We start from the raw sequence: 11,782 nt of genomic DNA, 5'->3' as shown, positions 1-11,782 counted from the left end.
GTCTTGAACCACATCAAATCTTATGAATGCATTTGATTCTTTCTGCCAGACAGTTACTGGAAGACATAATGCTTTCTAAAAATGGATTTAGGGATTCTGAGGGAGACCTCACATCTTACTGGGTGGATTTTTAATCCCCAGATTTCCCTGATTTCCTTGTTGTTCAAGTCACTCCCCAACTATTTCTCCTGCTGCAGAACCCACATTCCTGAAACCTGGGTCTTCTTCTCCTGGCAGTTTCTTCACAGTTCTACATCAAAATATAAATTGGGAATTGTGGATTGAATTTCTGCGAGAAGAAATGCACTCAGAGGTGACTCCAGGCTGTGAGGGGTTTGCTCAGCCTTTATTTGTTGGGCTCAGAGCTGGTTTGGTCTGCAGCAGGTGCAGGAAGGGACAATTCCTCAGTCCTGGCACGTTTGGGTGCTGGGGGAGCTTGGGGGCTCTCATCAGATGGCAATGCCTTCTCTGGAAGAAGCAGACAGGAAAATCATTTCAAATTAATAAATTCAGGTTATAAAAACAACCTCAATCCTGGTCTGAGAGAGTCCAGCACCTGCAACAACATTAAGCTGGAAATACAAAAGTCCTTAAAAGCTGGAGAACATCAAAATCCATGAATTTTGATTCAGCCATGAATTTATCCTTGGTTTCACTGCTCTGAAACTGAAGGGACAGTCACAACCAGCTGCCCCAGGGCAGGGAAAACACATTTCATACTGCCCAAAACACCTTTCAGACACATCAAAACAATGAAGAAGCTTTAGGATTTGCAATCAGAGTGAGGATTTTTTTTTACAATATAGATCTATAATGGAAAAATCTGAGTGGGAAGAGATTTGAGTGGTATTAAAAGCCACAAAAACTCACCATGTTCCTGTTCTGAGGAAGGAGGGATGGGAGCTGGGTCTGGGGTTGGGGTATCTGGCTTCAAGGAAATTAAGTTTATTCTCCTTTAAAAGAGCAGAAAGAGTTAAATTGCTTTATAGACATCATTTCTACGAGTATTTCACCCCAAGATTTAATTCACATACAATCAGTTAATTGCAAAGGTAGTTCAGATCTATTTTACTGCACATTTTACTTTCTTTTTACAAGCTGAATGCAGAATTATCCACTCCCAACCTTCCACCACCACCTTCCACTGCAGCAGGGTGCTCAGAGCCCCAACACAATCAATACCTGAATTATTGACAATTTCTAATAAATAACAGTCATCTAATCAGTGTTTTAAGTCCTACACTGAGGGCCTGACTAGACTTGTATTCTTAAAACCCTCTTTGGTTATTTTAGAGGGGTGTTAAACAGTTCTTGGCAGCTGAAGGCTTCAGGTACCATTTTTGTACAGAAAATCGGAGCTCAAGACAGAATCCCAGAATATTCTGGGAGCTGGAAAAGAAACATGAGGATCAAAATCCAACTCCTGGCCAGGATAGACACCTTTTGTTGTGAAGGGTCAGGTGAATTTTCAGGCAAAAACCTAAAAAAACTCCACATTTAGGAGACATTTTGACTTCTCACTTACAGCACAACAAAAAAAAACTCCACATCAAGAGAGCTTCCACTCAGAGCTGAGAATTTGTGTGTGCAAAACACAGCACAAGCACAGCTTGTCTTGGGCCCCAGCTGGAAATGGGGATCAGAAATCTCACCTGGGTGTTTTGAAAGAGGATTGCAGGGTGGTGAGGGTGACCCTCCTGGGCTGGGGGGCTCTGCTGCCCTGGGGGGCTCCCTGGCTGCTCCTCCTCTCCTCTGAGGATGGCACTGGGGTGGATTTGGTGGCAGCAGGAGTGGAAGGACATGAGGCTGGAGAGGGTTTGATACCAACAGGAGTGGAAGGAGATGAGACTGGAGTGGATTTCATGGCAGAAGGGGTGGAAGGAGATGAGGCTGAGGTGGATTTGATGCCAGCAGGGGTGGAAGGAGATGAGGCAGAGGTGGATTTGATGGCAGAAGGGGTGGAAGGCAGCTCCTTCCCAGCACTGCTGGGGGTTCTGGGTTGAAGTGGGGGATCCTTGCTGGGAGGAGTCCCCTCTGCCAGCCTGGAGCTTGGGGAAATCACTTTGTGGGATTGGCTCTTCTTGGCTTTCTTGTCTGCTGCTGCACCAGGAGTCCTGACAGGGATCTGGGGCTTTTCCTTCAGGGGCACCCCCAGCTCATCCTCCTCGAAGGTGACAAAGGAGCAGTACCCATCCGTGGAGGAAATGGCCAGGAAGGATCCATCACTGGACCTGTTTGGGATTTATTTTTCCATTAAAAGCCAAGATTTTACTTCAACCCAACTGATTAAGAGCCATAATTCTCTCATTTACAGAGCAAAATGGGATTGGTTTGTTGCTCAGACACTGAGAGACCACATGTGTGTCATAAATTAAATATAAAACCAAGGTAAGACTCAAAATGAGTTAAAATTGAACATGGAAAAAAGGACATTTCCCCCCTCAGAAGGAATCAATTCCTTACCATGAGATGTCACTCAGGGTGTGGTAATGGATGTTGGAGACATAACCAAAGGGGAAGGACTGCTCAGTGTCATAAAAAAGCACCGAATCTTCTGAAGCAACAGCAAACACCAACCGATAGGGGAGGTTAAACAGGGCAGGGGGGGATTTGGGACTCATTTCATCTGCAAAGAAATCAACACAGGGAGAATCCTCTTGGATTTATTGCAAGGTGGTGACTGCACTGAGCCATTGATTTAAATAAAATTACATCAGCAATCAGGATAAACACTGAGCAGACAGCTCTTGCTTGAAATGTAGAATTTAAAATGTAAAAATTTAACGTTTCTGAACGTGCCTGAAATTTATTCTTTATTTTTTTGAAGTGGATTCTGGATTTCTTTCTTTCTGGTTTTCTCTCTCCCTCTGGTTTGCTACTGGAATTTTTTTTTTTTTGTAAATTTTTCCCTCCGTTTTCCAGCTGGAATTTTTCACCACATTTATATGAATTTTAATATTTAGAGGAGCTCCAGAGACCAACTGCAGACCCTCACCTCCTTCCTTTGCAACCCCATGGATTTAAAATTATGGTGGAAACAGAACAGGTACATCCTGTAAGGAATACTACAAAATTAACTTTTAAAGGAAGGAACCAAGCTCTGCCTTTTCACCAGAATAATCCCAGTCTTGTTAAAATATAAACACTCCTGGACCCACAATAAAGCTGGATTAAATAAATAAGAAATAAATTCTTTACACAATCCTGTCCCCAGCTCAGAATTCCTGCTCTGCCCAATAACACCAGCACTCCTTCCTTGAATAAACACCAGTGGTTGTAGCAAACCATTCCAACTCCCTGTGATGTGGGCAGCTGAGACTAACAGGAATTATTTCACTGCATTGCTCCTCTGGTGCTAAACCAGGTGATTTATTTTGAACACAAAATGGTTAACAGTTCAAGGGAAATATTTCACAGTGTTTCTGCAACTTGAGAAACAACAACATTTATCCAATCTACCAAAAGCCACTCAGGAGGGACTTGAGGTGAACTCAGAATCAGGAAAGAGCTGCTCAGATGTGGTGCAGCAGTGTCTGAGAGGAATGCTGAAAAGCTGGGGGATAAAATAAATGTCCAGACACATCTTTTCCCAGATTTTCTGGCCGTTCCCACTGCCTGAAGCTTCCCATACCTTTATCAGAGGCTCCTCTCAGCTCAAAGTACACGGGACAGCAGCGAACAGCCAGAGTTCCCTTGCCAGGACAGGGGAGGTGACCCACGGGCCTTCAGAGAGAACCACGAGGTCAGAAAACACATCTGCACCACTTGAATGGTTTATTTATAAATAAAAACCAGGTTTTTAGCTCACTAAACATTTACCTTTTGAGGTTGTTTCTGGAGAAAACATAGGTGGTGTTTGTAACGTTCTCTCCCGATTCCACGCAGCCAGCTGCAAAAACAAAGGTTCCAAAAATTATCCATCAGCTCAGAGAGATCCTGAGCACACACCTTGTTGTCCATAAACATTCCAATTCCTGGGAATCAGCCTTCTCCATAAACACTCACATTCCCAGGAATTAGCCTGGTCACTTGGGGAAAAGCTGAATACGACTTAAAAAGGCATCTCAGATATTTATTTAGTGCTGGTTTTGTTTCCCTTGTGCACTTTCCCTCTTCAAAAGTGCTTTTTGATGTTGCCAGACATCAATAAAAGCAGAGTTTGGGCAGGCACACACTGATCCCTCCTTGCAGGGCTGTTTTTACTCTGAATGCAGAATGTTCTGAGGGAAGACCAGTCAAAAAAACCCCCACTCATTACCTTTCATTTCTATTTTAAGCCTTCTGGTGTTGCAATTTATTCAGCAAAACGCCATAAATATGATTTTTATCACAGGAAAAAGCTGATGTTGTGGATTGTTAATGAAGAATATTGTGGAGTTGTTTTGTTTTGTTTTGTTTTTTTTTAATAGGGAGAATGAGGAATGGCTTAATTAGGATAAATATCACTTTTATCACAGGAGAAAGTTGATGTTGTGGACTGTTAACGGAGAATATTGTGGAGTTGGTTGTTTTTAGTAAGGAGGATGAGGAATGGCTTAATTAGATAATTAAGCATCCCCGAGAGGTAAGAAATATTATAGAACATTCAAATTAGGATATAATAGGAAAGGGGCTGAGCTTGGAGAAAAGGAGGCTCAAGAGGGACCTTGTGGCTCTGCACAAGTCCCTGCCAGGAGGGGACAGCTAGGGAGGATTTGGGCTCTGCTCTCAGGGACAGGAGGAGAGGAAATGATCTCAAATTTCACCAGGGGAGGCTCAGCTTGGGCAGCAGCAGGAATTCCCCGTGGAAAAGGTGCTGAGGCCTTGGAACTGCCCAGGGAGCTTTGGAGTGCCCACCCCTGGAGGTGTCACCTGGAGGTGGCACTCAGGGTGACACGCTGGGCATCAAGCACAGTTTGGATCCCACGACCTCGGGAATGTTTTCCAAACCTCAGTGACACAAGCCCAAAGGGACAGGAGATGTCCCCACACCTGGAGTGAGCAGGTAGGAGCCATCAGGGGTGAAGCTGAGCCTGCGGAAGAACGACTTCATGCTGTCGTCGTGGAACATCCGAAAGCTCCTCACCTGCAACAGGGAAAAACAGGATTGTGGACAAGGCCAGGAATGTGCCAGCTGCAATCCCAGAGAGACAAAACATCCCCTTGGACACTCCAGCCTGATGGAACTTTTGAAATGAAGCCTTTTAAAAGCTCCTTCAAGCTCTGTATAAATTCTTCACGGCTAAGAAAAACAGTCCTTGATCCCTCTTGAGCTGTGAAAGAGAAACACTCCCAGAGGTGTCACCTTAAACCAGCTGTCAAAAACCAGTCATAACCTGGAGAACAACATTATTTCACACCCACTGTTGCTCAGGCATCTCATTCTAACCCCAGGATTAGGGGTTGAAACAGAACTTCTCTCATGGCAAAGTGCCTGCTCTCATTCCTGCTCTTCTGTGTCTATAAAACTCTGACAAATGTTTTCCCTCTCAAAAAAAGAAAAGGAGTGAATAGATGGAATTAAGGAAGTTATAGCCAGCTTGGAGGTGTTATTTTATTGTCACTTAGAGCTGTTTGGGAAGGAAAAAAAGCTCATTTTTTTCCCTCTTAGGGTTAGAATTTCCTACATTATCCCTAATTCATATTTTTCTTCAAAATCTAACTGCCTTCTTAAAAATTCCAGGCTGTTAACTTTAAAATATTATTACTATGTCACATCCATTACTACTGCCAGGTATGTTTGAAGCTTTTCTTGTTAAGAACTAATTTTTTCAACCTTATTTTTTAACTTTTACAACCAAGGGATTGTGTTACTGCTTCAATCAGCAAGAAAATTTCAGGGATGTGGTTTTGGGGTGATGATGGTGGGAGTGGATGAGTGTGAAGGTCTCTTCCATCCTTGATGATTTTGTGACAGAGGTGATGCCCTAAGCTTTAATTTTGATATTTGTAGGTTCTGTGGTGGCCAGGGGGGCAGCTCTGAGCTCACAGTCAGTGTCACTCAGCTCTGCACACAGCAGGGACACAAAACAAATCCTTTTCCTGCTGCACACCAAGGACAACTGGGACAAGTGTTCAGGCCCAAAAGCACAACCAAGGCTGGGCTGAGGAGAGAAAACAAGAAGGATGGGACTGCACCACCTGGGGCTGGGATTGGACAATTCAACCCCAAGGTGCAAATGCAAAACTTATAAAAATATAAGACTTTGTGACCAGTCAGTCATTTTGTGACAATTTTGTGTCCATTTTGTGACCACCGTGGGTGTAGCCCTGGCCAGGCTCTTGTCCTGCCCAAGGTGGATCCTCAAAGGCCTTTTAATAAATATCTACTTTATTCTCTTAGCTCTGTCCAGTCTCTGTTCCAGCTCAGCCTTCCCAAGGCATCATAGGAATTACCTGAATGGAAAATATTCCATCCTTTAGTTTCATGGCACAGAGAGTTCAGATAAAACAGCCCCAGCAGAGCCACGTACCTCTCCCTCAGCTCCTGACCCCGATGGCATCTTGGTGACATTGAAGGCCACTCGCTTGGTCTGGGTGCTGTAAACCCTCAGGACCCTGTGTGGGAGAGCAGAGTCAGCCAGCAGGGAATCATGGAATGCTTTGGGTGGGAAAGGGACAGGAAAAATCAGCCAATTCCATGGGCAGGGACACCTTCCACTATCCCAGGTTGCTCCAAGCCCCAACTGGAGCTTCAAGTCCAACCTGGCCTCGGGCACTGCCAGGGATCCAGGGGCAGCCACAGCAAATCTGGGAATTCCATCCCAACCCCTCCTCACCCTCCCAGGGAAGGATTTTTTCCCAACATCCCACCTAAACTTGTCATTTCTCAGTTTGAAGCCATTCCCTGTGTCCTGTCCCTTTGGCCCTTGGGAATTGTCTCTCTCCAGGTTTCCTGGGGCTCCTTCAGGCCCTGCAAGGCCACCCTGAGCTCAGGCCAAAGCTTCTCCTGTCCAGGCTGAACAATCCCAGCTCTCCCCAAGAGCAGTTTCCTTTCACCCCAATTTTCCCAAAAAAAGGGGGTGCTCCCATCTCAGTCAGCACCTCAAAATATAAATCTGGATCACCAATTAAGCATTAATTAAAATTCTCCTCACGAGACACTACCAGAGGGATGTGGTTTAATGAGTAAAGAACCAATGAACCCCTGGTAATGCTTGGACTCCACAAGGTTTGGGAAGTCCCAGCATATGGATTTATGGAGGAAAAAGGGAATTAGGAAACAGGGAACTGCCAGGCTGTTTTCCTACCTGTTCCTCAAAAGTGGGAACTCACCTTAAAAACAATTAACTACATCTGCATTAGTCTTATCACCATGGAATGCTTTGGGCTGGATGGGATCATTTAATTATAGATCACTTAATTCCACCATTATTTAATTGAGCAGAGACACCTTCCACTGTCCCACGATGAATTATCTGCTCATTAACACCACCATGCAGCACTTAAGAGTATCAAGAATGATCAATAACATGAACACTTAATTCCTAAAGGAAAACTCCTACAAAAGTTTATTTGCTGCTAAGAGAGACTTCAGGAATTGTTTAGCACGAGCCAAAAAATTAACCAAAATATCATTTTACTTTTACATCAACCTGCTCACACACAACAAAGTGAATAAAACAAAACCTGATGTTTATCTGGCATGCTTCCTTTTAATTCATCCTCCTGGAGAAAGGAATATTCAGGAAAAACACCAACAGCTCACCTGTCACAACTCAGGGTTGCAATATACTGGCCAAGAGGATCCCAGGTGACTCCCTGGACATAACTCTTGTGTTCATTAAATATTGAAACTTTTTGTCCTGAAATTACAAACAGCTTTTAGATCAGAAATTCAAGATCTTTCCAAACATTTCAGACATAAAACAAGACAAAAAAAAAAAATTGCTTCAAAACGTAGGGAAATAATTCTTTAAACATAAAAGTGTTCATTACATGGTGGCTGATGAGGATATCAGAAAAAGTTGGTTTTCAAGTGCCAACTACAAACTTAATAATTAATTAGAATTAATATTAGATTAATAGTAGAACTCAGAGAAGCAAAGGCAGGAGCTCTCTGACCCCACTGATGTTCTACAAGGGAAGGTCTCAGAGCCAAAACATTGATGGGACAATGAACTTTAGAAATACTTTGATGAGATGAAGTTACAGAGAGTTTTAGAAATACTTTGTTGAATACTGGCCACAGGTGGGATTTTTCTTATTATTTAAGTGTTGATTTCTTGCAAGGAAATTCTAGAAGCTGACAAGTTTCAAAGAAAATAAACAGTTTTTCAAAAGGAAGACACAAACATAGCTGAGGCCAACACCACAAAGTGGAGTAAGGAATATAGAAGTTTTGGGGGATAAAAAATGTGTAAAGTTATTTCCTACACACTCCAAGGTGAGCAGATTCCTCAGATGTAAATTTTGTTGGCTTGAGAGTATTTTATATCTACTTACAGAAGGGCCTCACAAACTCAGAAAATCAATCAAAAAAAGATGTTTCCAAATTTTTTTAGGAGGGAAACACCATGAGGCACTTCCAGCAGATCTGGAATTCCAAGGGATGACTGCAGCATTTACCTTTATTGACGTCCCACATGATTGCTGTGTTATCCACAGAAGCAGATGCCATGTAATTTCCATCTGAGGTCCAACAAATATCATAGACATCTTCCAAGTGGCCTCTAGAAGGCAGGAGAAAACAATTATTCATTTGAAAATTAAAAGCTACGTGTAAATATGAGTTTTATCAATTTTTAGGTTAGGAAAAAAAAAATATCAAGAGGCAAATAGAGGCTCCTGCTGGTGCTTCAAGCACTTCTGCAACTCTTCTCACATCAACCTCAGCAGCTGCTAGGGACTGTACTTCAGCTTAAAACCACTGCCCTTTGTCCTATCACCACCTGATTAATTAAAATGTCCCTCTCCCTCCTTTTTCTGAGTCCCACTGACAGGGAATTCAAAGGATTAATACCAGAGGAAGCAAAGACTGGAGTTCTACACACACTGAAAGCTGCACCACATGATAAAAGCCACTGAGGAAAACCAAAAACACTGAAAAAAAAACCCAACTCACCAAACAATAAGTTACCTCAAAGTTTTAATGACTGCCCAGTTCTCCTTGTTGAGCTGAGCTTCATCATCATCCTGAAAAACCAACGGCTCCAACTCTTTGCTGTCATTCAGCTTCCACAGCAAAATGACGGCGTCTGTAGAAACAATCAGAGCAAACTGCTTTATTTCCCACTCCCTTTTGCCCATACAAATTATAATGCAGGTGGATTTAATTTAGTTTAACTCCAAAATGCTGGGCTAGAGGAGAAGCAGCTCTCACCATCCCCTCCTGAGGCCAGGATCTCCCCGCTGGGAGAGAAGCGCACGACGTTCACGGCCTTGGTGTGACGCGCCAGGTTGGACAGGAACTCCACGATGGCTTTTCCATCCGGGCCTTTCTCCACCTTCCAGATCTGATTAGGAGAGTGTTACAGCTTTTCCCAGAGCTGTCACAGGGGCATCAAGGTGGGAAGGGACCTCCAGGGCCACCCCAGTGGCACCAGCAGCAGCCCAAAGCCTGTCCCCAAGGGCCACCTCCAGCCTGTCACTCCAAAGCTCAGCTGAACTTCATCTCAGCCCTTTGGCTTTGGAGGAAGCTGAGCTTTGGATGGGAGGGACCATCCTGGAGACTCCTGACAGCCCTCAAGGGGCTGAGGCTGGGAGCAGATGAATTGGGAGTTGTGGCCCCCTGAAGATTTGGTGGATGTGCAGGTGCCTTTGGCTTTGATTCCATGGAATGGCCAAGGTGGGAAGAGCCCCTGAGGATCAGGCAGTGCCACCCCAGCAGCACCAGCATCAGCCCAAAGCCTGTCCCCAAGGGCCACCTCCAGCCTCCTCCTGAACACTCCCCCAGACAGTGACTCCAAACCTCCCTGGGCAGCTCATCCCAAGGCCTGACCACTCTGCCAGGGAAATTTCCTTGCCCAATCTCCAGCCTGAGCCTCCCCTGGTGCAATTCCAGGCCATTTCCTCTCCTCTTTTCCCTTGGGACAAGGCAGCAGAGCCTGACCCCACCTCACTCCACTCTTGTGTCAAGGAGCATATTTTATGTCAAAGAAAACTGACATTTTTCTAGCCTTAAAATACGTATTAAAAAAATCCCTGCAACATATGCACCATGAGGGAAGAAGAGGTCAACTTGCCAGTGAGGAAGGAAAAAGCTTTATCTGAGACAACTGGAATAAACTACTACAGAGACTATTTATAAGAGTATGTAACGACAAGGGGGAGTGGCTTCAAACTAAGAGAGATGGTTTAGACTGAATATTAGGATGAAATAGTCAAGGAAAAATATTAAGGAGAGGCTGGGATGGAATTCCCAGATTTGCTGTGGCTGCCCCTGGATCCCTGGCAGTGCCCAAGGCCAGGTTGGACATTGGGGACAGTGGGAGGTGTCCCTGCCATGGCTGGGGTGACACTGGATGGGTTTTATATTCCTTTCCAACCCAAACCACCCTACAATTCTACAGACAGCTGTACAACCTCACACTCTTTCCTGAAACCATCCACTCCCCGTGGCACACACGTCATAATAACCACCTCTTTTGGATAATGAACCCAATATTTTGTCTCCAGAGGCGGGTTTAACTCACTCACTCACCCTCACGGCCGTGTCCACCCCCGCCGAGGCCAAGCGATTGATCCTCCCGTCCGCCCCGTGCTGGAAATCCAAGCTGTAAACCGGCTCCTTGTTATGCCACACTATTTCACAAGTGATGACCTTCATGTTTTTCCTGGAGGAAACAAAGCAAAACCTCAATTCATCAATCTCTGTTCCTTACGGGCCCAAACTTGGCGCGGATTTCTCAGGCACCGCTGGAATTGCACTGCAGCCATTGACAGGATGCTTTGAGGAAGGCTGTTTCTGAAAGTTGTGATTAGTACGGCTAAAGTTCCTATTTGGAGATTGCAAGAGGATGATATCAAGCCCTCTGGATAAGTTTAAGACTTGAGAGAAAAACTTTTTTTTGGGGGGAAACAACCCTATCCGGAATCCAAACAACGAGCGGGCACAGGCGGCCCGGCGCGGGGAGAGGAAGGGAAGAGACACCGCTGGGCGCTCTCGGAACCCTGATGATCCTCAATGCCGCTCTCCAGACCTTGGGGATCCCCAATCTCACTCCCCAGAGCCCCAAAAATCCCAAACTCGGGCGCGGTTCCCCCGGCTCGGGTTCCCCCCCCGCCCTCCATTCCCTCACCTGCGGCCCGCCCGCGGCTCCCGCGCGCTCCCGCCTCGCCCCGCCCCGCCCCGCGCATGCGCGCGCCTGCCCCGCGCGCCGCCTGACGAGCCCTCAGGGGCTGCCGGTGGGGGGAAACCCGCAAAAATATCAAAATAAACCTAAAATAATAATAAATAAAGAGCCTAATTCTTGCACATCCTCAAAAGAATGTTTGTGGGGTTTTGTTTGGTTTTTTTTATATATTTTGGGGTTTTTTAAAATTTTTTATTTCATTTCACAGGCATTGCTGTGCTTGAGTGATGTAAATATATCGAAGTCCTAAAGGGTAACGTCTCCTCAGACTTCCCTGTTTCAAATGCAAACCTTTTGCCTGAAAATAACAACAACAACAACAATAAATAATAATAACAATAATAACAATAATGATGATGATGATGATGACAACGACAATGATGATGAAAATTTACATGATGAGAAGACGGCTTCTGCTTTCACTTCTTGCCCACAGGAAGAAGAGCCTCTGGGTGGGGGGTTAAAGCCCAAAATGGTGCTCTGAGGGCTTCCCAAGGATGATTAATTCT

At 44.9% G+C, this 11,782-nt stretch overlaps 1 protein-coding gene across 1 annotated transcript; it reads right to left on the bottom strand.

Moving 5' to 3' along the window:
* Window positions 1–325: 325 nt before the first annotated feature.
* CHAF1B (chromatin assembly factor 1 subunit B) lies at window positions 326–11,574 on the bottom strand. Its single transcript, XM_083884990.1, has 14 exons — window positions 11,220–11,574; window positions 10,622–10,754; window positions 9,302–9,434; window positions 9,059–9,176; window positions 8,548–8,651; window positions 7,688–7,784; window positions 6,453–6,537; window positions 4,972–5,065; window positions 3,820–3,889; window positions 3,632–3,723; window positions 2,464–2,626; window positions 1,653–2,231; window positions 871–953; window positions 326–468 (listed from the first exon to the last, which is right to left on the bottom strand). Exons 2-14 carry the CDS (start codon window positions 10,745–10,747, stop codon window positions 347–349), a joined length of 1,866 nt encoding a protein of 621 aa, XP_083741116.1. The 5' UTR covers window positions 10,748–10,754; window positions 11,220–11,574; the 3' UTR covers window positions 326–346.
* Between the last annotated feature and the right edge of the window lie 208 nt (window positions 11,575–11,782).

This window comes from Zosterops lateralis (genome assembly GCF_965231275.1).
Source record: "Zosterops lateralis genome assembly, chromosome: 2".
NCBI classification, from domain to species: domain Eukaryota; kingdom Metazoa; phylum Chordata; class Aves; order Passeriformes; family Zosteropidae; genus Zosterops; species Zosterops lateralis.
Note: the sequence above shows the minus strand (reverse complement) of the source record. Positions and strands in the feature narration are given on the sequence as shown.

Excerpts from the sequence above, each read along its gene's own strand:
- CHAF1B (XM_083884990.1), bottom strand. The coding sequence starts at position 10,747 with ATGAAGGTCATCACTTGTGAAATAGTGTGGCATAACAAGGAGCCGGTT. Across the intron at positions 9,435-10,621 it reads GGGTGGACACGGCCGTGAGG|ATCTGGAAGGTGGAGAAAGG; the intron begins GTGAGTGAGTGA and ends TCTCCTAATCAG. Across the intron at positions 3,724-3,819 it reads TCCAGAAACAACCTCAAAAG|GCCCGTGGGTCACCTCCCCT; the intron begins GTAAATGTTTAG and ends TTCTCTCTGAAG.